At 40.0% G+C, this 20,142-nt stretch overlaps 1 protein-coding gene across 4 annotated transcripts in view; it reads right to left on the bottom strand.

Annotated features, from left to right (window-relative positions):
* APBA2 (amyloid beta precursor protein binding family A member 2) overlaps positions 1–20,142 on the bottom strand; it is a 97,833-nt gene that overhangs the window by 33,261 nt on the left and 44,430 nt on the right. For all 4 annotated transcript variants that reach the window (XM_082768766.1, XM_082768767.1, XM_082768764.1 and 1 more), the window contains exon 2: positions 9,520–10,526. In XM_082768766.1, coding sequence (XP_082624892.1) covers positions 9,520–10,488 — 969 coding nt within the window. In that variant the 5' untranslated portion in view covers positions 10,489–10,526. The remainder of the gene's footprint in view (positions 1–9,519; positions 10,527–20,142) is intronic.

Here is a 20,142-nt window from a genome sequence, read left to right on the forward strand (position 1 = left end):
GTAGATCAAAGAAAGTCTGCGTGTTCATCTCTAGGCAAATTATTCCCTATGAGCTATGTTTAGTCAGCTGAAAAAATGGTGCTACTGAAGCTGGCATATTAGAGCTCTTAGTTCAGTAATGCTAGTGCTCAGGTAAGACAATATACACGAGGCAAAAATCCACCCAAACAGTAAGCACAATTTTAGGAAAAAGAATAATACCTGAGACAGACTGAGAATACCTGAGCACCAAGATGTGGGGAACAGGGCTACTGCCCTGTCTAGAGACCTGTAGTAGCTAGGAAACTCATTGTATCCCTGCGTGTGTGTAAATGCTGTTATGTTTGAGACAAGACAAATCTAATTATATTTCATGGCTAAAATAATATGAAGCAATATGTGTTGCTGCGCAGTGGAATGCATTAATGAATACAGGTAAACAAATACCCAAAGGGCTTTCATAATGAAAAGTGTAATAATCACACATTATTCCCTAAAATACTAGGATTAGATCAAGTATGCTTTAAGCAGGGAACATGACATGGCCATAATGAAGATACATTAAACTGCAAAGAGAGTGACAGCAAATAAATTAGCTCCAGTATGTACAACAGAATTTTAATACTTTTAAAGCTCTGTCAGTTCTGATTACCACACACTTGACTGAACTGACAGTGCACCTGCAGATCAAGAAAGAATTGGTTGGCTGGTTTAGCAACATACCATGGAGGCTGTAAAACAACATTATTGAAACATGTCTGTCACAAATCTTAAATGGAGAAGGACTTATTCAGCTCTGGGAAACATAATAACAATTACGCTCTTTGATGATAGTTGCAAACATAGTTCCATATAATCTTAATGTGAAATAGCAAGAAATACAAGGATGACATTTCATTTTTGAATTCCAATTTTAAAGCTTTTAGGAATATAAATAAGCCCTTCTTGTTGACTGTTTCCCAGCCACATACGCAGCGTACATGCTGTCACTGTATGTTAGCCGGGTTCCAAAGAAAAGGCTGTGCAGAATCCACGATGATTCGGGATCCATCACATCACCTCTACACAAAACATAATCAATGTTTCTTACTATTTGGTGTTTGTATATGAAGGCCATCTATTTTTCTCACTGTTTCTTCTATGTGCTTAGGAACCCCAGACTAATTAGGCAGAATCTCAGGTACGAACAATTTGTCTGTTCCTTTTATGCACATCTGTGCACCCAGCACATTCTGTCTGCAGCTCATCTATGAGTACTTTGTTCTCTAAAAGTGTTCTGGTGGGGGGGGTGTCACTGCGAGCATTTCCTCAAAACAAAGCTGAGTGTCCTACCACAGCCTTGAGACCCTCTCAGCGTTGGATTGTTGGGCTCTCTGTGTCCCTGCATCAGTGGCATGAAACACCGCGCAATCAGTACTGGGAGCCTGTCTGAGACTTTCTGTGCTCAACATATTCCTTCAAATATGTGAGCTGTTATGATGAGCCTTTACAAACCGAGGGCTAAGATTTTCATTCTAAGGAAATGTTTGCTTACATGGTATTCCAAAAGGAAAAAAAATGACAGGGAGCAGGGCTTCCCTTTCTCTCCGTAAGAGGCACAGTGTTTGATGACTTGTATGTCAAAGGAGAGAGCAACGCAGGGTAGGCATGTTTGTATCTCCCATACGCAGGTACAAAGCATGCAGTCTTTGTACAGAAGGAGCTGCTTCTAGGCCAAGGATGAAGGAATCTTGGAGCTTCTTTAAGGAATCCTTTTTAGAAAGCATCAGTTCTGGTATTTACTGTGGGCTGGAAGCTGTTTCATGCTCCCAGGAGATCTGACCACTGTCAGATAAATTACCATAATCGATACTTGCTTTGTTTAGGTTTCTTACAGAATTGCCAGTTAATGTTACAATAGCTTGAAAAGCACATTTGAGGGAAATAGTTGTAAGGTTTTATAAAGACTTATCCCCTGATTTACAGCTTAGAATAGGACCTAAAGCTAAACTAGAAATCCAGGATCTACTGCCCCCTAACACATAGGTAACGTCATGTTAAGAGTCTTATCCTACAAGTGGACAGATTCTGCAAAGCAAAGATTTGGGATTCTTTTATGTAGGCAGGTGCTTTAAATAAACATCCCAGTTTGTCTTCAACACAGTTTGAGATTCTGAGTGTGAAGATGATTATTTTCGGTACCAGAACGTCGGCATATGCAGACATCGTGTTGAGAGAGCTATAGCAGAGAATTCTTCGGGAATTCAGCCTATGTTTTAAACATTTCTGCACACAAAACAATCTAAAAATGAAAGCATGTTGTACTGGATGTCCATGGCCAGGTTTTGGTAGTGGGGCTGCAGGCGTGGCCTCTGTGGCATGAGGTCTGGGCTGCCCCATGGTAGCTTCCCAGTGACCCACGGCAGGACACAGCTGAGCCGCGCAGCCAAGACAGGGGCACCTCTGTGAAAAGGTGTTTAAGAAAGCAGCTGGGTGGGCACTATGCAGGTGGCCAAGGTCAATCCATCACAGGACACTCCAGGAGTCTGTCCCAGGAACCACCCTTCACCTCCTGCTGTTCAATGACAAAATCCCTCAAATGTGAGCCCGTGCATTTTGCAGACAGATGACCAGTCTCCTGGTCATGGCAGTCTGTTTTAGTCTAGAAAGTCATGCATTTTTAGCTGGATGTAATGGTTTACTTCAGAGCTAATAAATATCCCACCTCCACTGTACAACTTGTTTAGCACCACGTGCAGCTTTAGACTTATCTCACCTAACTTTTCTGCTGGTAGTGTTCAAATCATTTGAGTACTGGATGATTTTACACCATGCAACATCCTGTGTTTTCATACACATATACACAGTGATACTGTACTGTAAACATGAAAGCATACTCTTCGATGGGAGGACACTCACTACCAATATAAGTAAGGTGCTTCTTTCTATTTGGCATTTGTAGAAAAGGACCTCTATGAATTTGCCCTATACAGAGTTGCTTTGCTTGTGGAAATAAATATACATGGTATCTTCACTCTCAAACCCTCAAAATGTAACACTACATGCTATCCTTGAACAAGATCTGTTCCAAAAAAATGGTGAGATACTGTTTTTCCCCTTTCATTGTCAGTAACCACCACACAGAGCCTGAACAGGAGATGCCCAAGCCCTACCAAGACATTAATGGTGTAGTGTTCTTAACAGCGATGCCTGGGGGGCAAGTACCAAACCAGTGTCCAGCATTATGTGACAGAACACGAGGCAGCCAAAAATGCCATCTTTAGGCTAAGAGGAAAACCAGACTCCACTTATTGGAGGTCACAAAAGCACACGGTGCAGAAACCAGCCTGCAGTTGGCTCCTGGCTGATGGCTGGGCTGGGCCTGGGCCTCCCTCGTCAGCCACCTGCAGGGCCCCTCCTGCCGGCTGGGCCCTTTAGGGGTGGCTCTCCCACAGGGCAGCCTCCCTTGGCTCTGGGGATGGTGGAGGGGTTGTGGGGCTGGCTCTGAGCACCCCAGCTGCTTACTGCACCACACGCTGTTTGGGTGTTCAGTGAGAAGCTCACCTCAGCGACATGGCCTGCCTCGGAGCTGCAACCTGGGACCCCGAAGGCTGTGGTGGTGCTCAGTGCTGATGAAGCACCTGCCTGCTGGAGGACTTGCTCTGCTGGAAACCACCAGGTTTGTCTCTCTTTGCTAACTTATTTAGAGGAATAAGTTGTCTGAGAGAGGAGCAAAAGATAACTTTTTAAAAAACTGATCAAACTTTTGGTAAAGAGCTGATAAGCAAGCACACAGTGTGGCACAGAGGTAAAGCTTTATTACTGTGTTGTAACCCTCTGAGTAATTAGGCTTGGGAGATGTCAGCCAATCTCTTCCCTAGCAATGCTGGTTAAACACTGCATCAAGTGATGTGTGCAGAAACTGATCTACCTGCTTATGGGTGTTGAAACTCATCCTGGAGACTTATTTGCTTCTCAGAAAATAAATGTGTTGTGGTAGGTTCCAGTGGGTGCCTTGTTTGTTATGGTGTCTATTGCATGAGCAAACCAACAGATCTAACGAAGGTTTTCATCTGATTTGTTGTCTCTCTGGAACAAAGGTGAAGCAGATGGATATTATTATGTATGTCACTTAAAGACAAGATTTCAGCTTCTAACTTCAACTTCATGACTCCTGGCGTTGGTTCCTGAAGACAATTTATCATTGGGTTGTGTTTTCTCCTGAAGCTTAAATGCTACTGTGTCTATAGAAACTCACCAGCATGCAACTAAAATCTCCTTTTGAATTAGGGAGGGCTAACCTAGTCATAAGTCTATCATGGTGCTACTATTCCTATGAAACTACCTGACTGAAGTGAATTCACTTAGTAGATGCTGCTGTTTAGTGGGAATGGCTTACTACACCTTTACTGAGCTGCTATTTTAGTTAACACAGCATCAGAAATGCATAGTTACTGGTAGGTGCAATTTGACCCAGTGTGATACTGCCACAAAGATTGAATCTGAATGAGACTGTTCTTGGCTATCTGAAGGATTTCTGGTTTGGATCACAGGGGGAAAAAGGTTATGAGCATTTGTTAGGTTCTCAAATGTTTGCTTGTTAACTGAAAGTAAAGAATGAGAAATCAAAAGCAATAGAATTCACATGTCACAGGCTGCTTAGCTAAAAAGTGGACTTCCCTTTAGGGCACTCATTAAAGGTGATAATAGCGAATTCCTGTTTCTGCAAAAGGGTGTAAGTGAAAGTATGGTGTTGGTGCTGTTGGTTTATTGTCTTTTACGTTGAGGGAATTAGATGTGTTTGATTATTGTAGGAGAGAGTAAGCCTACTTAGGAGTCTGCAGTTTGGAAATGAAGAATGAAAGGCTCCAACATGTTCAAGTGTTGGAGTCCCACAGTCACCTTCAGTTCCTACTCATCAGAAGTAGCTGTCAGGCCATGCTAATGGCAGTATTTATAAGTGTGACTGTAGCTGGCATGAACAGAGTAAAATCTGCCACATATGAGGCTCTAATAAGGTTAATTATTTGAGTTCCATTAGTGCAAGAGACATCTTCCATCAGGATTATCTGCTGCTGCCTAGTGTTTTGCTAACCTCCGTCTTGACTACTTCTACCATTCTTTAAGAATGCTGAGTGTATGGAGGCAGTATTAAAGGGAAGCTGAAGTGCATTTAGTGTTAGTAAAATAGCAGGCAATGCCATTGTTCTGTACAGACGTCTTACAGCTGCAGTAGATCCAACTACTGTCTGGGAGCAGAGGATGGGCCTGGGTGACTGCCCCATGCCACAGTATGTTCTGGGAAGGAAGATGGCCAGGACAACTTACAGTGAAATGATCTGGCGATGAGCTTCTCATGGTTCAAGCTTTGGTTTAGGCCAGGTTCTTGTATTTTGCATTTCACAAGCACTCATCTGTTATCAGAGACTACCCATGTTCCCCCAAGTAAACCTGTTCCTGTTGATTATTGGTGTGCCAAAACAACAATATTCTACTTAAATTTGAAGCTCCGCAAATAAAATAGTATTCAAAACAGGTGGGGGAAAAAAACCTTCCAAGTTCACAGCAACTAAACTACTTTTGCCCAGAAACAGTGCATCAGTTTAAGGCTTCAGGTCATGCTGCATACTGTGAAAACTTCAGGTCATGCTGCATCCTAGGATCGGTTGAATGAGCCACTTATTTCCTTTCCCTTCTTCCCCCACCAAAGATGTACCTAAGTCAATTAAGTAATGTTTTTTCTCGTAAAGACTCACTTCAGGAGAAATCTGTGTCAGTAGGATGCCTGACTATACTTCCTGTGTTAGAAATAAAGCACAAAATGAAATTATAATCAAAAAGAACCTTTGAGTGTCAGGTACATTAACAATTGGGTCAGTCTGAGGTGACTAAGATGTCAAATGTTGAGGGGAAGGGGGAACTTCCTGGCTTGAGCAAGTAAAGTTTGTGGTTAGTCAGACAAATGCTTAAAATACTTAGTTTCAAGGTCATAACTGTGAACATTGAAAACCTGCAAGAAACAGAAGTTGTACTAAGCAGTAAGAGCAAAAATACACTTAATGTATCCTGGGTTTCCCCTCTGGATTCTCTAGTGCAGATCCTCTTCTGCACTTTCTTGGAAGTATTTACAAACAAAGGCTTATACTTACAAGCTCATATATCCCCAAAGTTTTCATATAGTAAATAGGACGCATACAGTAAATAAAATGCTTAGAAACTTTGTTTTTCAAGTCTCTAGATTGGTGGCTCTTCTTTGGAATTCCCCTGGTGATTAGCTGCTGAAAAAAGCAAGCTTACCTACTAGAACCTTTAAAATAGCATTTTTCAACTGGTTATTGAGCATTTGATATGCAAGACTATTAGCACTTATCCTGGACTATGAATTAATAACTATATATTCCTTGAAGGTATGCTGTAAAAACAAAACAAACAAACAAAAAAATCCTTTTCCAGTAACATTAACTGATACAGAACTGAACCTAACCTAAAATTGTATACACCAGTATTACCTGCTGAGAGAATATACCAGGAAAGCAAAAGACAGGAGCAGAAACTTTAAAGCTAAGGGCACTGCAATATGTGCATAAAAGCACAAAATGCATATTTCTTTTTGCTTATTGATTATATATGCTCTAACATTCATGTAGCATTTTGGTTTAAATCAATAGCATCCAAATCTACACTTGGAGGGTTGGGGCACTAGTGTTCCAAGAACAGTACATAGGCTTCTGTGTCATCCCCCTTGCTATTATATTTTGTGATACACGCTTATAAGAACGTATGCATTTGAATAAGGCAAGGAAACCAAGGTCTTCTAGGCAGGCAAATTCTCTGCTAACAAGATCGGCATGCAAATCTACTGACAATGGCTTTGAGGCTTTCTCCTTTTACTCTGTATGAACTTTAATGATTGTAATTAAGATCATTACTATATTGCTTTCACAAATGAGACCTTCATCTAAAAAGTACACTAAATACATCCATCCCTTACACGTTTTATAGTAAATATTAAAAGAATTGAATTCCCCAGAAGAAAAACAGAAAAGCCACTGTACTTAAAATTCTGTGAGGTCTGGTACCTGTGCTAAAGGTCCAGCAAATCCTCGTGGTAAGGACATCTAATGAACTATTAAGTACAAAATTCATATTGGAAGAAAAGGGTTCTGTACTTTAATGGCCTCACAACTACCCAGACTTTTAGTTAAAGCTGAGGATGAGCAACCTGCAGCAGTTGAACAGAACACAGTAAAGTAGAACAAGGCCAGTCTTATGACAAACAAATTCAAGTAATACTTGCTAAGGATTACCTTACTTTTAAATCTTTGCTTTATAGTCCTGAGGACATGGGAAGTCCCCTTGCTTTTTCCATTCACGAGTCTCTGTATGTCCTTAAGAAATGCTGCTTCCTGCCTTCATGACTTGCAGGCCTACATGTCCCTGTCACCAGTGAGGACAGCAGCTGTGAGCTGTCTCCTTTAGTGCAAATTAAAAGGAGGTGTGGTCACTCAGTTTGCCTATCCCTTCATGCTGAGCTAAATGGATACCCGTACTGCCATCTCTCTGCATGAGAAACTTTCCTCTTTCTTGTATCTGAAGAAAAGTGAAATATTGTGTATTGCTTAATGCCCTATCCATTAGACAATAGTTTTGTGGTTTCTACGAAGACTGATTGTGGAAATCCAATGGCTACGTGCCAGTGTCTACCAATTGCAACAGCACTTTCTCCTTTATTAAAAAGGATTAAGGCATTGGCCCACGACTGACTGGAAATAACACTTAGACCTCAGACAGGCAGCTCAGTAATACTTGGGTCGCTTTGTTTATTTTCACAGCCGTGGCAGTTGTATCAATATGCTGCTGCTGTAAAACCACCAGTTGTTGAAGACTGACGAGAATAATAAAAGTACAATGCAATTCAGCTCAACCTCTGCAAAGTAATCTCTGAAAGCATGCAAAAAGATGTTGAAATGAAAGCCTGTTTTGAATTCTGTTTTGAACTGGCAATTATTGCAGATGAAAAAAAAAAAAAAGTATTCCTATGCAACCACATAGAAGAATTCACTACCTAAGTCCCTTACTCAGGAATAGCTCTTCTTACAAACCGGCAGCTTACAAGCAGCAATGGTCCCTGTGGCAGCTACTGGTGTGCTGTGTCAGAAAGCTGCTTCACTAATCCCAAAAAGGCTAACTGGACTTCTCTGTTCATAGTCAATGAATAGGAACAACTCAAGCAAATCAAGATCATCAACCCTTAATCAAGCAAGCTAGCACTTTAATGATGGCAGTAAGCCACTGAGTATATTAAGTTAGGCAGTTTGGTTCTAATTATACTTTGAAAATAGAACACAGAAGGGAATACTTAAAACTTGCTGTAGATATGGGAAATCTGTGAAAATACCCCCCCTTAAGGTTTTTTGTTCATTATAATAAAGGCTGACCTGTTTCATCAGCAGATATTTAGACATTTGATTTCCTTTTTCTGTTTGTCAGATGAACTGACATATTTTAATGTCTGTTTTTATGGAATATTCTAAGATAAACTGTTTCATTAACCATGAGGCACTGACAATACTATGATTTTTCTATAGTGATAACTTCATTGAAGCAGAAGCATTAAATTTATACCTCTGAAGCTTAATGAAGTCTTTTAATTAAAGATAAGGCAAAATAACCCACTTATCTTAATACATATTTAGATGACAGACTTGTAATGTTTTACCTCTCTTAGGCAGATTTCTGTTCAGTATAGAAAATAGTATTCATCTGCATTTAGCTTCAGAATAAGTGGACTTTGCTTACGTGTAGTCAGAGAGGTGAAAAGTCAAAGCTTCAAGCTTTTTCAAGCAGAATTTTGTCTTTCTATAAAGAAGTATCTTCTATTTTTGTTTTTTAAAAGAAAGAAAACCTCACACCTCTGCTCTATAAAAGCTTGAGCTCCATTCCCAAATTTGTTTTCTGAGACTCAACAGTAGAACAAGAAAAGAGCATGCATGGTTTAATCAACATCTCTACACCATTGTGTTAAAACTGCTTAACAGCATTTTCAGTACAAGAAAAGTTTCTTGTCAAGGTATTGCCAAAAACACAGCAACGTGTAAGCATTTCTTGCAGTTGGTTTTAATATATGCAGCACCTACTGTTGGTTTGTTCTATTGAAAACAAAAGAAATTAAGGCCAATTGGTCACTAAGGTAGTGGAAGAGGAGCCCTTAACGGGGGGTGGAATCTCAACTATTTCAGTGCTGACCCTCAGTTTTAAGGGCACATCCAGTATGTCACTACAGAATTACAAAACAGCATCAATAAAGAATTTTGTCCTGTGGATCTAGAATACCTTGTTTTACGTAGTTCTCTATTTCTGTGTAAAACCTCTTTTCCAGTTCTTTGCCTCAATTGACTACACTAAGCAAATGTTTCTAAGCATGCAAAGTAGTTACGTAGTTTGAATGCAATGCAGAGTAAGAAGTAAAGCATACTGTTCTCTAGTTCTGTTTGGAATAGATAACTGACAGAACAGGTGCATAACGCCTCTGCCAATCTGGATGAAAAGAGAACCTCATACCTGCTCTTGTGGCCACTTCGGTCTGTCCTCTGGGGTTCTTGACTTGGCTTTAAAACCTCTAGGCACATCTCCACTGTGCTTAGAGGCAGATGGGATATTCAGTGATTTTGGCCTCCCCTCATGCCTGTTAGCACTGTGAACAGCTTCTCCCTTTGAACAAGTCTCTTTATAGTCATGTGCCATGTTTTCAGTCCCAGTGTGCTCTGGACTCATTTCTGTTGTACTGTTAATGCTGCTCATGCTCATACTCATTTTGATTTCTGCTACAATCTGGTCAATGTCCTCTTCCTGCTCTTCTAGCTCTGCATCCTCTTTCCTAGAATGGTATGGTGATATACCCTGTGAGTTTCCATTAGCCTCTGCTGGGTAATAGTCCGGATAGCCACCTTCACTTTGACAGTACTGTATGTTCTCTTCTTGGTCTTGTATCTCCAAAGATGATGCTTCATCCTCCAAAACCTGGATGCCATTGTCTTGACCTTCCTGCCACTCTTGCCTGTCTGTCACCTCAGTTTCATCTTGGTGCTGAATTTTACCTTCAGACCACTCTTCTACAGCTTCCTGACATTCATCTGTTTCAACAGTGTGTTCCTCATGTGGAACATATTCTTCTCCATTGCAGTCCATTCCTTCCAGGTAACTGTCATCCTCCGGACAGTATCTAATGTAGTATGTAATCCCCTCTTCTTCCTCTGGCAAGCCTTCATCATAGTCCTCCTCCTCAGAGGTGTTATTCACATAGTCAGAGCTGGAGTCACCATCTCCGCTATGATCATTGCACTCATGTTCCACAGGTGTAGGACTACCTTGTCGGACAGTTGCTAGTTCTGCCTCCTTTGCTGCATAATCTTCAATAGGAAGATCACTTTCCTCGCTTTCAGGCTCCCTGTTGTGAGATGAAGTAGGGCAAGCTCTCACTCTGTGATCCAGCATGCTGGCTGCAGTGCTTTGACGCTTCCTGTTTGCCATAGCCAACTCCTTATATGACAATCATTTCTATGCGATTACTGTAGGGAAGATGGAAAAACATGTTCAGGAAAAGGTCACCAGCAGAGATCAGTGATAATGGGAAACAGCAAGTCATGGATTAAAATGGTAAGAAGGATGTATTTGTAGATACTTATACCAGATTCACATACACCTAACTACTAAAATGCTCATGTTATAGAACTGTGAAATCCAAGTAATAACTTGCACACTGACAGAAACAGATAATGAGAAGGTTCTGCACTTATTCTAAACATATTCTAGTGTACGGTCTCTTTTGTCCATTTGACAGAAAATTAATCTTAAACCTTGAAATTAGTTTTCCATATTTATTTTTTTTGCCAGTAAGGGGTCACACTTTGATCACTATACAGTAAACAGTAGCCACTTTCAATTTTCAGCTCAGGCATGTCTTTAACATGTACTGACAAAATACACTTAGCATCTGACCCTCTCTTACCAAAACTACAGGAAGACAATGCCATAAGCGACAGCCCAATTAATAGACATTCAAGTATAATATGCTCCTATTATATTATTAAAAATGAATCATTCACTGGTTTATCAGCTCTAATTAGCTGGATGTCATTAAGTATCTCCCATTGTTAAACCAAATATAGGTTTTCAAACAATTTAACTTGTACTCTGGAAAAAAAGACATTTACAATAAAAGCTCAATTGTTGACACTAAACACTTGTTGCATTAAATTACACATTTTTTGTCTAAATAGTGGTTTCCAAATAGTTCAGTCTTTTCTGATACAGTTCACATAATCTAAAGAGAATAGTCAATTCTATGCAAGCTTGACAACTGTAATCTGCTGTGTTTGACTTGGATGTGGGAAACATTTTCAGTATGTTTTTTCTATGTTTTATTGCTGTGTACTTACCAGTGTGACCTATAGACACTTAACCAGGATTATCTGAACTCACAAACATGCTTGACATATACCACACAACAACAGCAGTTTTTCGATATGCATACAACAAATGCATGTCAGCCAACCACATGATAACTTTAATCATAGGCCTTAGGTGCACAGCAATAAAAATGGCAAAGAAAGATGGGCTGTGTAGAGATGAATTTCCTAGGCATTACAAAGTTGTCAAAAACAGTTTGTCACCATGACCTCAAACCTCATAGATACCCCTGCAGAATTTCAGATACCACAAGGAACACCCCAAACCTTGGTTTCCGACAAGTCTAGGAAGCTGATGCATCTGTGGCTGAGTGGCATGTGGCAAATCTGAGATGTCCCTAAAAGAGGGAATCTGGATGAGAGGCATCCAGGTCCCAGGAGAAGATGGGGTGTGTGTATAGCAGAAGGGAAGCTGGTAGAGTACATGGTATATCAGAAGGGAAGCTTTAAATGAAAAACAAATCAGAAAAGGGGAGGTAGAACTTGATTACTTGAGCCTTTTCACTATTAAAAGAGCTAGTGGACTTCTAAGGCTTTCTCAGTATGATCTGTATACCCACAATTACCCCTCTAAACTCACTATCAGTTCTTTCTTAGGAGTCAATAATAAACAACTCAGAAGTAGAACACCAGGTCATCTGTCCACTAGTGTTGCTTCTGATTTAGTAATTCTAACTACTGCAAACTAAGGAAGCTTCTATACTGTGACTGCAGGATAAAGAAAACTCCCCTTACTTTGGATTGAAGCAGCAATCGACCCACAACACTGCAGAGCTCTCTACAGGCTGCGAAAAAGCAGCCCACAGGCAAGAAAATCTCCCTGGGCATTGCTCGAGCAGTTTCAGGACTTGATACTTAAGTGGTATCACTGCAGTGATATCATCTTACAAATTCTAGGAACTAAATGTTCACAAGTGTTACTTACCTGCAAGGAAAGCTGCATGCTATCAGTTGTACACCAGTACACATCACAGGAAGCCGTTTGTGCTCAGAGCCAAAAGCCAGCTGTTAGACAGGGCATGAGGCTGGAAAGGGAGCGATGGATGAGTGGCAGCTACAGCGGCTGTGGGAAATGACCAGGTTAGGGGCTCAGAGGGCTGGAAGAAAATGTTTTTCTGGACAGAGCTAATGACTGCAGCTGCAGCTCTCCCCCAGCAGCAGCATGCGGAAGTGCAACATAGGTGCTAGGGGAGGGAGTATGGAAACTTCAAATAATGGCATGCTGGATATATTTTAGGGCACAGATGGTAACAAGAAATAGAGAAAGGAATTCCCCTCAAGTGTCTTCAGCACTGTCCGATCAGCCACAGGAATCTGGCTGTGCAGTTAATTCAGTCTGTCTAAGGCCATGGCTGAAAGCAGTGCTCTACCCCAGTATGCTGAAATTGAGGCACCTGTTCCCAATTAAGGTAAAGTGAAGTCTGATCTCCCTCAGTAAGAGGCAAGGTTGACCTTAGTGGCATAGAAACTGAACTTACAAGGCTATCTGTGTGCAACAATTACAGTCCTAGTTGGCCTCTTTACCTTTGCCACCTTCCAAGCCAGGCACGCTACATTTAAGAAACTGAGTACTGACCACATTTAAAAATAAAAACAATCTATTTTTCTGTGCTTCTGACTTGCTGACAATGTGCACTGATCATAGCATCCTAACCTACAAGAAATGTAGCTTCCACAGCTGTACTGATGCATCTGAGCTAGTAAACAGTTCTCATACCCAAAACTGTGTGAGGATTGCTCTTGGAGAGATCTGCTCTCTGGGCAAGGTGCTCCATGTGTATTTTGTCAAGGGGACAGCTGTACTTTAACTCAAATATTAGAACAGCCAAAGTAGTCTACTTTTCTACCACTGTTTCAAAATACCTCTCAGACCTCTCAGGCTTCCTAGAAAAATACTTCAATATTACATTAGGTTTAGCATAACCTGAATCCTTTAACATCTAACACTGCCCTAGGCTTTCTCTATGTTGCCTCATGTCACACACTCCTAGGTCCTGAGGGCCCCAGGTCGGAACAATATTCTCCCCTACAGGCTGAGCTGTTAGTCTATCTGCGGATGACAGCTAACTGAACTCAGTGCAAATAAAGGAATATGGATTTCTTGTGAAAAAATACTAGGTACCAAACTTTTACCAAGCATTCTGCTCTTCAGTCTGGAGTGCAGAAGCCTTTTGAATCCCCCTACTGCAGACGTTCATACTTCTAATTTTCTACAGAAGCCTATGGTGTGAGAAGGTTATGTAGTATTATGTAATATTCACTTATCAGATACCAAGATTGTTCTTCTCACAGGAGAAAATACTGGATTTCTATCTATTTCAATGCCTTCTGAAGTTGAAAAGATAGGAGTCATGGTAGTTTGCTGGACCCAGAGGAACTTCAGGATTAGAGGCTTCAGCTGAGTCAGCGGGTCACTTGCTCTGCGTGGTGTAGGATTCCCTCCTTGATAGTGGAGTTAGGTCAAATCTCTGTACCATTCAAAGTACAGTTTTCAACTTTTGATAAACAGTGTCACTAAGTACAAGGAGGACAGTTCTATATCCTTTACTCCCCTCATAATTCAGCCTTTTTTTTATCTTGAAGGTAGAATCAAATGCTTTCTGTTGCATAGTACAACACTATATGCTTCATCAGTGTTAAGTCTATTAAATGGCTAAGTTACATAGGGATCTCAAATGTTTTGCTCTTGATATTTTTTTCCTCTTAGTTTCATCCTCTCAGCTCCAAATGTTGAGAGGAAAAAGGAAACCAACCTCCAGAAAACACATGCTGTATTTTTACATGAGTATGCATAGGGGAACCACTCTCCTGCTCCTAGAAGCAGGGCTGCTGCTTTACAGCTGGAATTGATTCTAATCAGTGCCCAGTGCAGTCATTAGCTTTCTCATGGATTTCTTGCACCTAATCCCTGACAGCTGCAGAGGGGGGTTATGGAACTGTTAGCACTTCTACATCTCTTCACCTGTGTAGAAAGATACCTTCACTACTCCTCCTATGGAGAGAGACCAATTAAATGAGCATTAAAAATGGGAAATGGTACACAACTGTAAACACAGCGATAAGCAAAATACCCAGTACAACAGTCCTGGCTGTGTTTAAAGAGCTGCTTTACATATGTACTTGATTCACAAGAAGAACGGTGTTCTCAGAAGTAAAACAAGCTCTCTGACAGTTCTGCCTTTAACATACGTAGGGATCTGCGGGGGTTGTGTGGTTTGGCAGGGTTTGGTAGCTGCTTGTATCAACAAATATTGTACTAATGCAGGCTTCTCTACAGCTAAATTTCTTCAGCTCTGCTTCGGCAACCTAGAAGTGAATGGAGGAGTTTTACTGGCCTTACTCTGATAACCTTGCTTCATTTCGCAAGGCCTCCTTCCTGAGCTTCCTTCTTCTTGGGTTCCTTTCTTTACCTACTCCTCAGTGTTTCTCCCATGCTTCTTCAAATACCTGTATCCTTCCTCAGTCATCTTTGACAAAATTCTCATTCAAGTTTTGGTTCCTTGGAACTGTTCAATACCTCTTTTCCCTACCCATCCAGTACAATTGAGTTGCTATTAATTTCAGCTGCAAGTAGACCATAAGCATTGCAACACGCTTTACCATCAGACTGAATTGCAGCACCTGGTCTAGCAGCTTGCTTCTCTACAGCTGAGCAGTGTTTTCAAACTGTGGACTGAAGCTATTCCATATATGTTCTGTATGCCCATAATTAAAAAAATGCTGCTGGGAAACTGATCCTTTTACATATACAAATATGACTTCACATGCTTACAGTTGCTATACTTAGGAAATTATTCAGTTCAATTTTAACTTGGACAATGGTATTGTTCAATAGAACTATATTAGAAAAAAAAAACAACAGTATTTTTCAATAGAACTATATTAGAAAATTCCTTATTCCAGGGCTTTATCCTAATTATACAATTCTATTTTCAAAAAGCGGATAAGTTTAAGCAGGAAAAAAGTCTAAGTTCAACTTCTTCAAAACAATTTTAGTATCATGCTAATAGTGTTTCTCAGTAGACTTTCATTATGGAATACTTAATAGACTCCCATCAGCTAAGTAAGCCGAGATGAATTGTGACTGATCCTAGACTGGGAACCAGAATTTTTAATGAGCGGAACAGAACATGAGCCTGCCATGATTTTGTCAGATTCTGCAGTCATTTGATTTCCCCAAGGCCAAATGACATTAACTTCATGCTCACTTTTTAGTCAACCTGACTATAGACCATGAGAAGTCATGCAGAGCTACAGAACCCAAGTGCAGGATAACCTGCCAACTGTTCTAAGAGCAGGTATAAATAGGATTCTTATTTCCATGGGAACCATGGTCCTCCTGTGCAACTCTGAGGAGACTGAGCATGTAGATAGACACTCATCTCCGAAGGGGCACTATGCCTCCAATGAAAGAAATGTACAGGGGCATATAGTGAGCCTGTGTGCAAGGCTGGTCTTATAGCAGTGTATATGGAAGCAGTTAGAACATGTCCTACAATCAGAACTACCAAGTTGTAACTGAATTAGGGCTCTCTTGTGCCATTCTTCATCCTGAGTGGCATCTCAATTTTAAGAAAATTGCAATGTCTTTCTCTGAGCAAAGCTGGCATAGCCTGATACTAATTATTTTCTTGCGTCCTGTGAAATTCCACTCAAAATTCTCCTGTTTTAATTTGACTGTTTCTTTTCCAGGAATGCCTTTTAAAAAATATTGTCAGTGTAAAAATATATATATCTTACAAAATCAACACTAGCTTTTAGTTTCATAGTTTTCCATTGTTTTTTTTTTCTTAGCCTCTTCTGTCAAGACTGTTTCCCATTCCCCTGCTAGGCAGGTGCTGGGGCTCACTCAAGTCTGAAGCGAAGTACCCTACACCTTCCACATACACTAGCCAGAAACTCACCAAGCACATCCCTTCCTGAAGAGAAGAGCTGACCTCTGCTCCCGAGTGCCTTATCTCACACAATATCCACCCCTCTTTCTGGCACTGACAGCCTCTTCTAGCTGTCAGCCAATGCAGTTTGGGAACTTGACTGCAGAGGCTGGGTGCCAGCGTGGAGAGCGCTTGGGATTCAGGCAGCAAAGGCCAGGTGTTCAGTTGTACACCTTCCCTGGCCTTCTGCAAGGACCAAAAAAAAAGGCAAGTCACAAATTAAAAAAAAAAAAAAAAAAAAAAAATCATAAAAAATCAGCAATAGGTTAAGATCCAAATTCCCAATTTTCATTTTAGCCTTAACTTGTCACCCACACAGTGTGCATACACTCAAAGTCTTTAATTTTGTGATGACGCTAACTTCAACCACCTGCCTTCTGCTTTGTGCGAAACACAGCTGGGATAGGCCAGGAGGAAAAACAGCTAGAGGCAACTAAAAATTTGGTGCTACTGGTGTTTCAGAGCTTCAATTTATCATCTATATATTATTTTGACATGCTTACCCTAGTAGAAACAGAAACCAGCGAGAAACATTTGCAGAGGAAGCACAGACAAAATGATTTTTTAAGAAAAAGTGTGGAGGGGGATGAGCAGCATCTGAAAGTAGATGACATTAAAATAGGAAATATGACTGGCCAGTTATTCTCAAGAGCAGTTGCTAGGGTCTTTGTGTGGAGCTAATGCAAAAAATAAATAACACACAGCCCATTTCTTATAATTCACTGGCTAGGCTCAACTATGGTGGAGGTGAACCTCAGATAGTCACAAAAGGTGTAATTTGGGGGGGGGAGGAACACCGAACAGGAAAACAAGGAAGAAAATTATATACCCATTATTTCTTGTCATTGTGCTCATCTTATTCATGTCTCTCTACCATCAGCTGTTAAATTAATGTTCAGAGATAACAAATGAATATTTATATATATTGTTTCAGCTGCAAACTGAGAGATTCTGGCTGAAGCTGCAGCAGCTGCAGTTTATTAGGTATCTCAGCAGTCTGAGACTTACAAAGTGCACATCCTTCTGCCCACAGGCAGCAATGATAAAAAGGAGGAAGCAGTCCTGAGTTACTATCTTGCTAATAACAAAAATAAGTTCATCTGCCAGTAAATTGCATTTTGAGTAGAATATGAAATGAGCATGCATATCCTGGAGAAATAAGTAGCAGATATTGACCAGTCATCTAAAGCATGCCGCCTCCTCACCCCAAAACCCAGGAGAAAGAGTAGGCAATTTGCAACAGAATGTCTTTTTGCTCCTATTAAAATAAAACTGATCCTCCAGTACAATTGAAGTGTTTCGTAGCCTCACATGAAAGTGAAATCTTTACAATTAGTTTTCTATAGGTCAGAAAGCCCTGCAAAACACTGACCCTTTCATGCTATTCACCAGATGCTATAAGTAGTTTCAGACATGAATTTATAATTCCTATTTTTAAGTATTGTGCATTCTGAACTGTGTTCTTGCTTTCCTCTTCATGTTATATATATATATATATATATATATTATTTGCTCTCTTCGGTTTAATCTAATAAGCATTTAAAATGAGTTAATTACCTTGTAAATTGCATTCTAGAAGTTCTCTATAATTAGAACCTACCAACAGAAATTAAAAGAATAGAGACAAAGCTATGCTAAAGTCAGTGCAAAATCCTATGGCATTGCAAAAATGTGATATAGACTTATATGCTGGAATGTATATTCCAATGAAATGTAGTTTTCATAATTAAGATTAGCTATTTTTTGCTGAGGCAATAAAAATATGCTTTAACAAATTTATCATTTATTGTTGATGTTGCTTAATCGTTCTTCAGGGTTTGAGTCCACAGCTTAACAAAGATGAATACTGAGCCTATAGTGTCAAATCAGTGTAGCTGCTTGAGTAAAGACTCTTTAAGATCAGAATCAGTTTTGTAGTGTTATGACTGCTATACAAAACCAAACAAAAAATAAAACATCATTGTCAGATCTTAAAAGCTGGTACAAGAACAGAAGCGAAGAGTTCTTAATCAAAAGAAAGGTGATAAGCTTCCAAAACTACAGCTAGGAGATTGTACACACTCTTTGCCCTGCTCCAAGAACCCCACTTTTACAAAATGATAAAGTATTCCTTGTTTTAGCTGTACAGAAAGGCTCCAGTGAGGCTTCAACTTAAATTGATTTCAAAGTAGATATACATTTTAGTATCTTCCTGTGATTATCATAAGGCACAAACAGGTAGCTTTAGTCATTCAAAAATGTATTGCAAAGTGTAGTCTGTGAGAGCACATAAGAGTATAATCATACTCCAAAGAGTATAAAAGGATTTATTATATGGCCATTTATTCAGCACACTTCGGTGCTTAAGTCTATTTTGAAAATAAAATGCAGGAAATCCTTTAAGGAGTTTACTGGATTCATACTAGTTTCCAGGTGGAAATACAGTCAAGAACAGATCCCGCTGAGTACTATTTGCAGTATAAATACAGAACAGATTTTACAGATTTTGAAATCGCACAGAGTTCTTCCTACTGATGAAACCTCTAAAAATCTTGCTGAAAGCCATTAGCACCCTCGCCATCCAATTAGCGTAAGAGGATTAGGTTCCATTTTTCTCCTGTTAGCACAATATTGTCTCTTTCAAACGCAAATACTTGAGCTGCTGGCAGATTTAGTAAATAAAAAAAATCCACTGAAATAATACAGAAGTAGACTATTGTGTTAATCCTTTTCAAGATAAAATATTCTGCCTTTGTTAAGCAGAATCAGCAAGGTTAAATTGTAAGACATTCTACAAATTTTAGATTTAATGAGAATAGTAAATAATGGAGATAATCAGATTTTGTTAGCAGTGACTTATGTCATGAGATTTTACATTTGCAAGCTTTGAAAAAATATCTGTAGCCTGCAGCTGGTTATGTTCCAGGCACACTGCTCCATAGCAGATGATCACTTCATTTGAAAAGCAAGATTAGATTTTTTTTTCCTCTGTCCAAGGCATATATTGCACATCAGTAAAATTCTCTTCAATTTGTAAAACTGGTTAGAAGATAAATACTCTGTCAATCACTTTAGTAGATACTTGAGATAGCTTGAAACCTTTATACCACCAGCTTTCCCATCAAATGCCAGCAGAAAAATTGTCTATGAAGGTTTCATGAAAATAAGAGCTTTCCTCTTAAATAAGGATTTTGAATCTAAAATTATTTAGAGGCTCTGAGTAATACTGCCATATAGCTCAGTAGGTTCTCACAGTCACTGAAAACAGAGCACCAACCATAATGATGTATCTCTAGAATTAGAGATAAGCAGTGGCCTGACACACACAATCCTGTGCTAGATGTTATACGAGCACATGAATGAGGTGTGTTTTAACCTAAGACCATAGCTTAAATGGATAGAGACAAACGAATTATTCTTGCCTTCTGTCGTCAGCTCCCCATTCCCTATAGCTACAGGGACTAGGAATGTGCTGTATAAAGGGAAAACAAATAAGACGTCAATATCTGTACTTGAATTTATTTCCACTAAGGCACAGCAGGTCCAGCAGCCCCCTTTAAGGCTGGGATATTAAATACCACACTCATACTTGCAAGCAGGCCCAAGAAGCAGCATGTGCGCTGGGCCTCAGTGTGTCTGGCAGAAGCAAGTCTTGTATCTGTGTGAACTGCACAGTTTATGCAGATGCCTATTTTGTCTTTTGCAGAGCAATGTACTTAGTCATTTCACTTTGAGAATGGGAGTTCACCAACTAAGACCCACAACCTTAGAGCATGGAGCTGCCTGTCCAATTTCACGAACGC

Source organism: Aythya marila (assembly GCF_965140915.1).
Source record: "Aythya marila genome assembly, chromosome: 11".
NCBI classification, from domain to species: Eukaryota; Metazoa; Chordata; class Aves; order Anseriformes; family Anatidae; genus Aythya; species Aythya marila.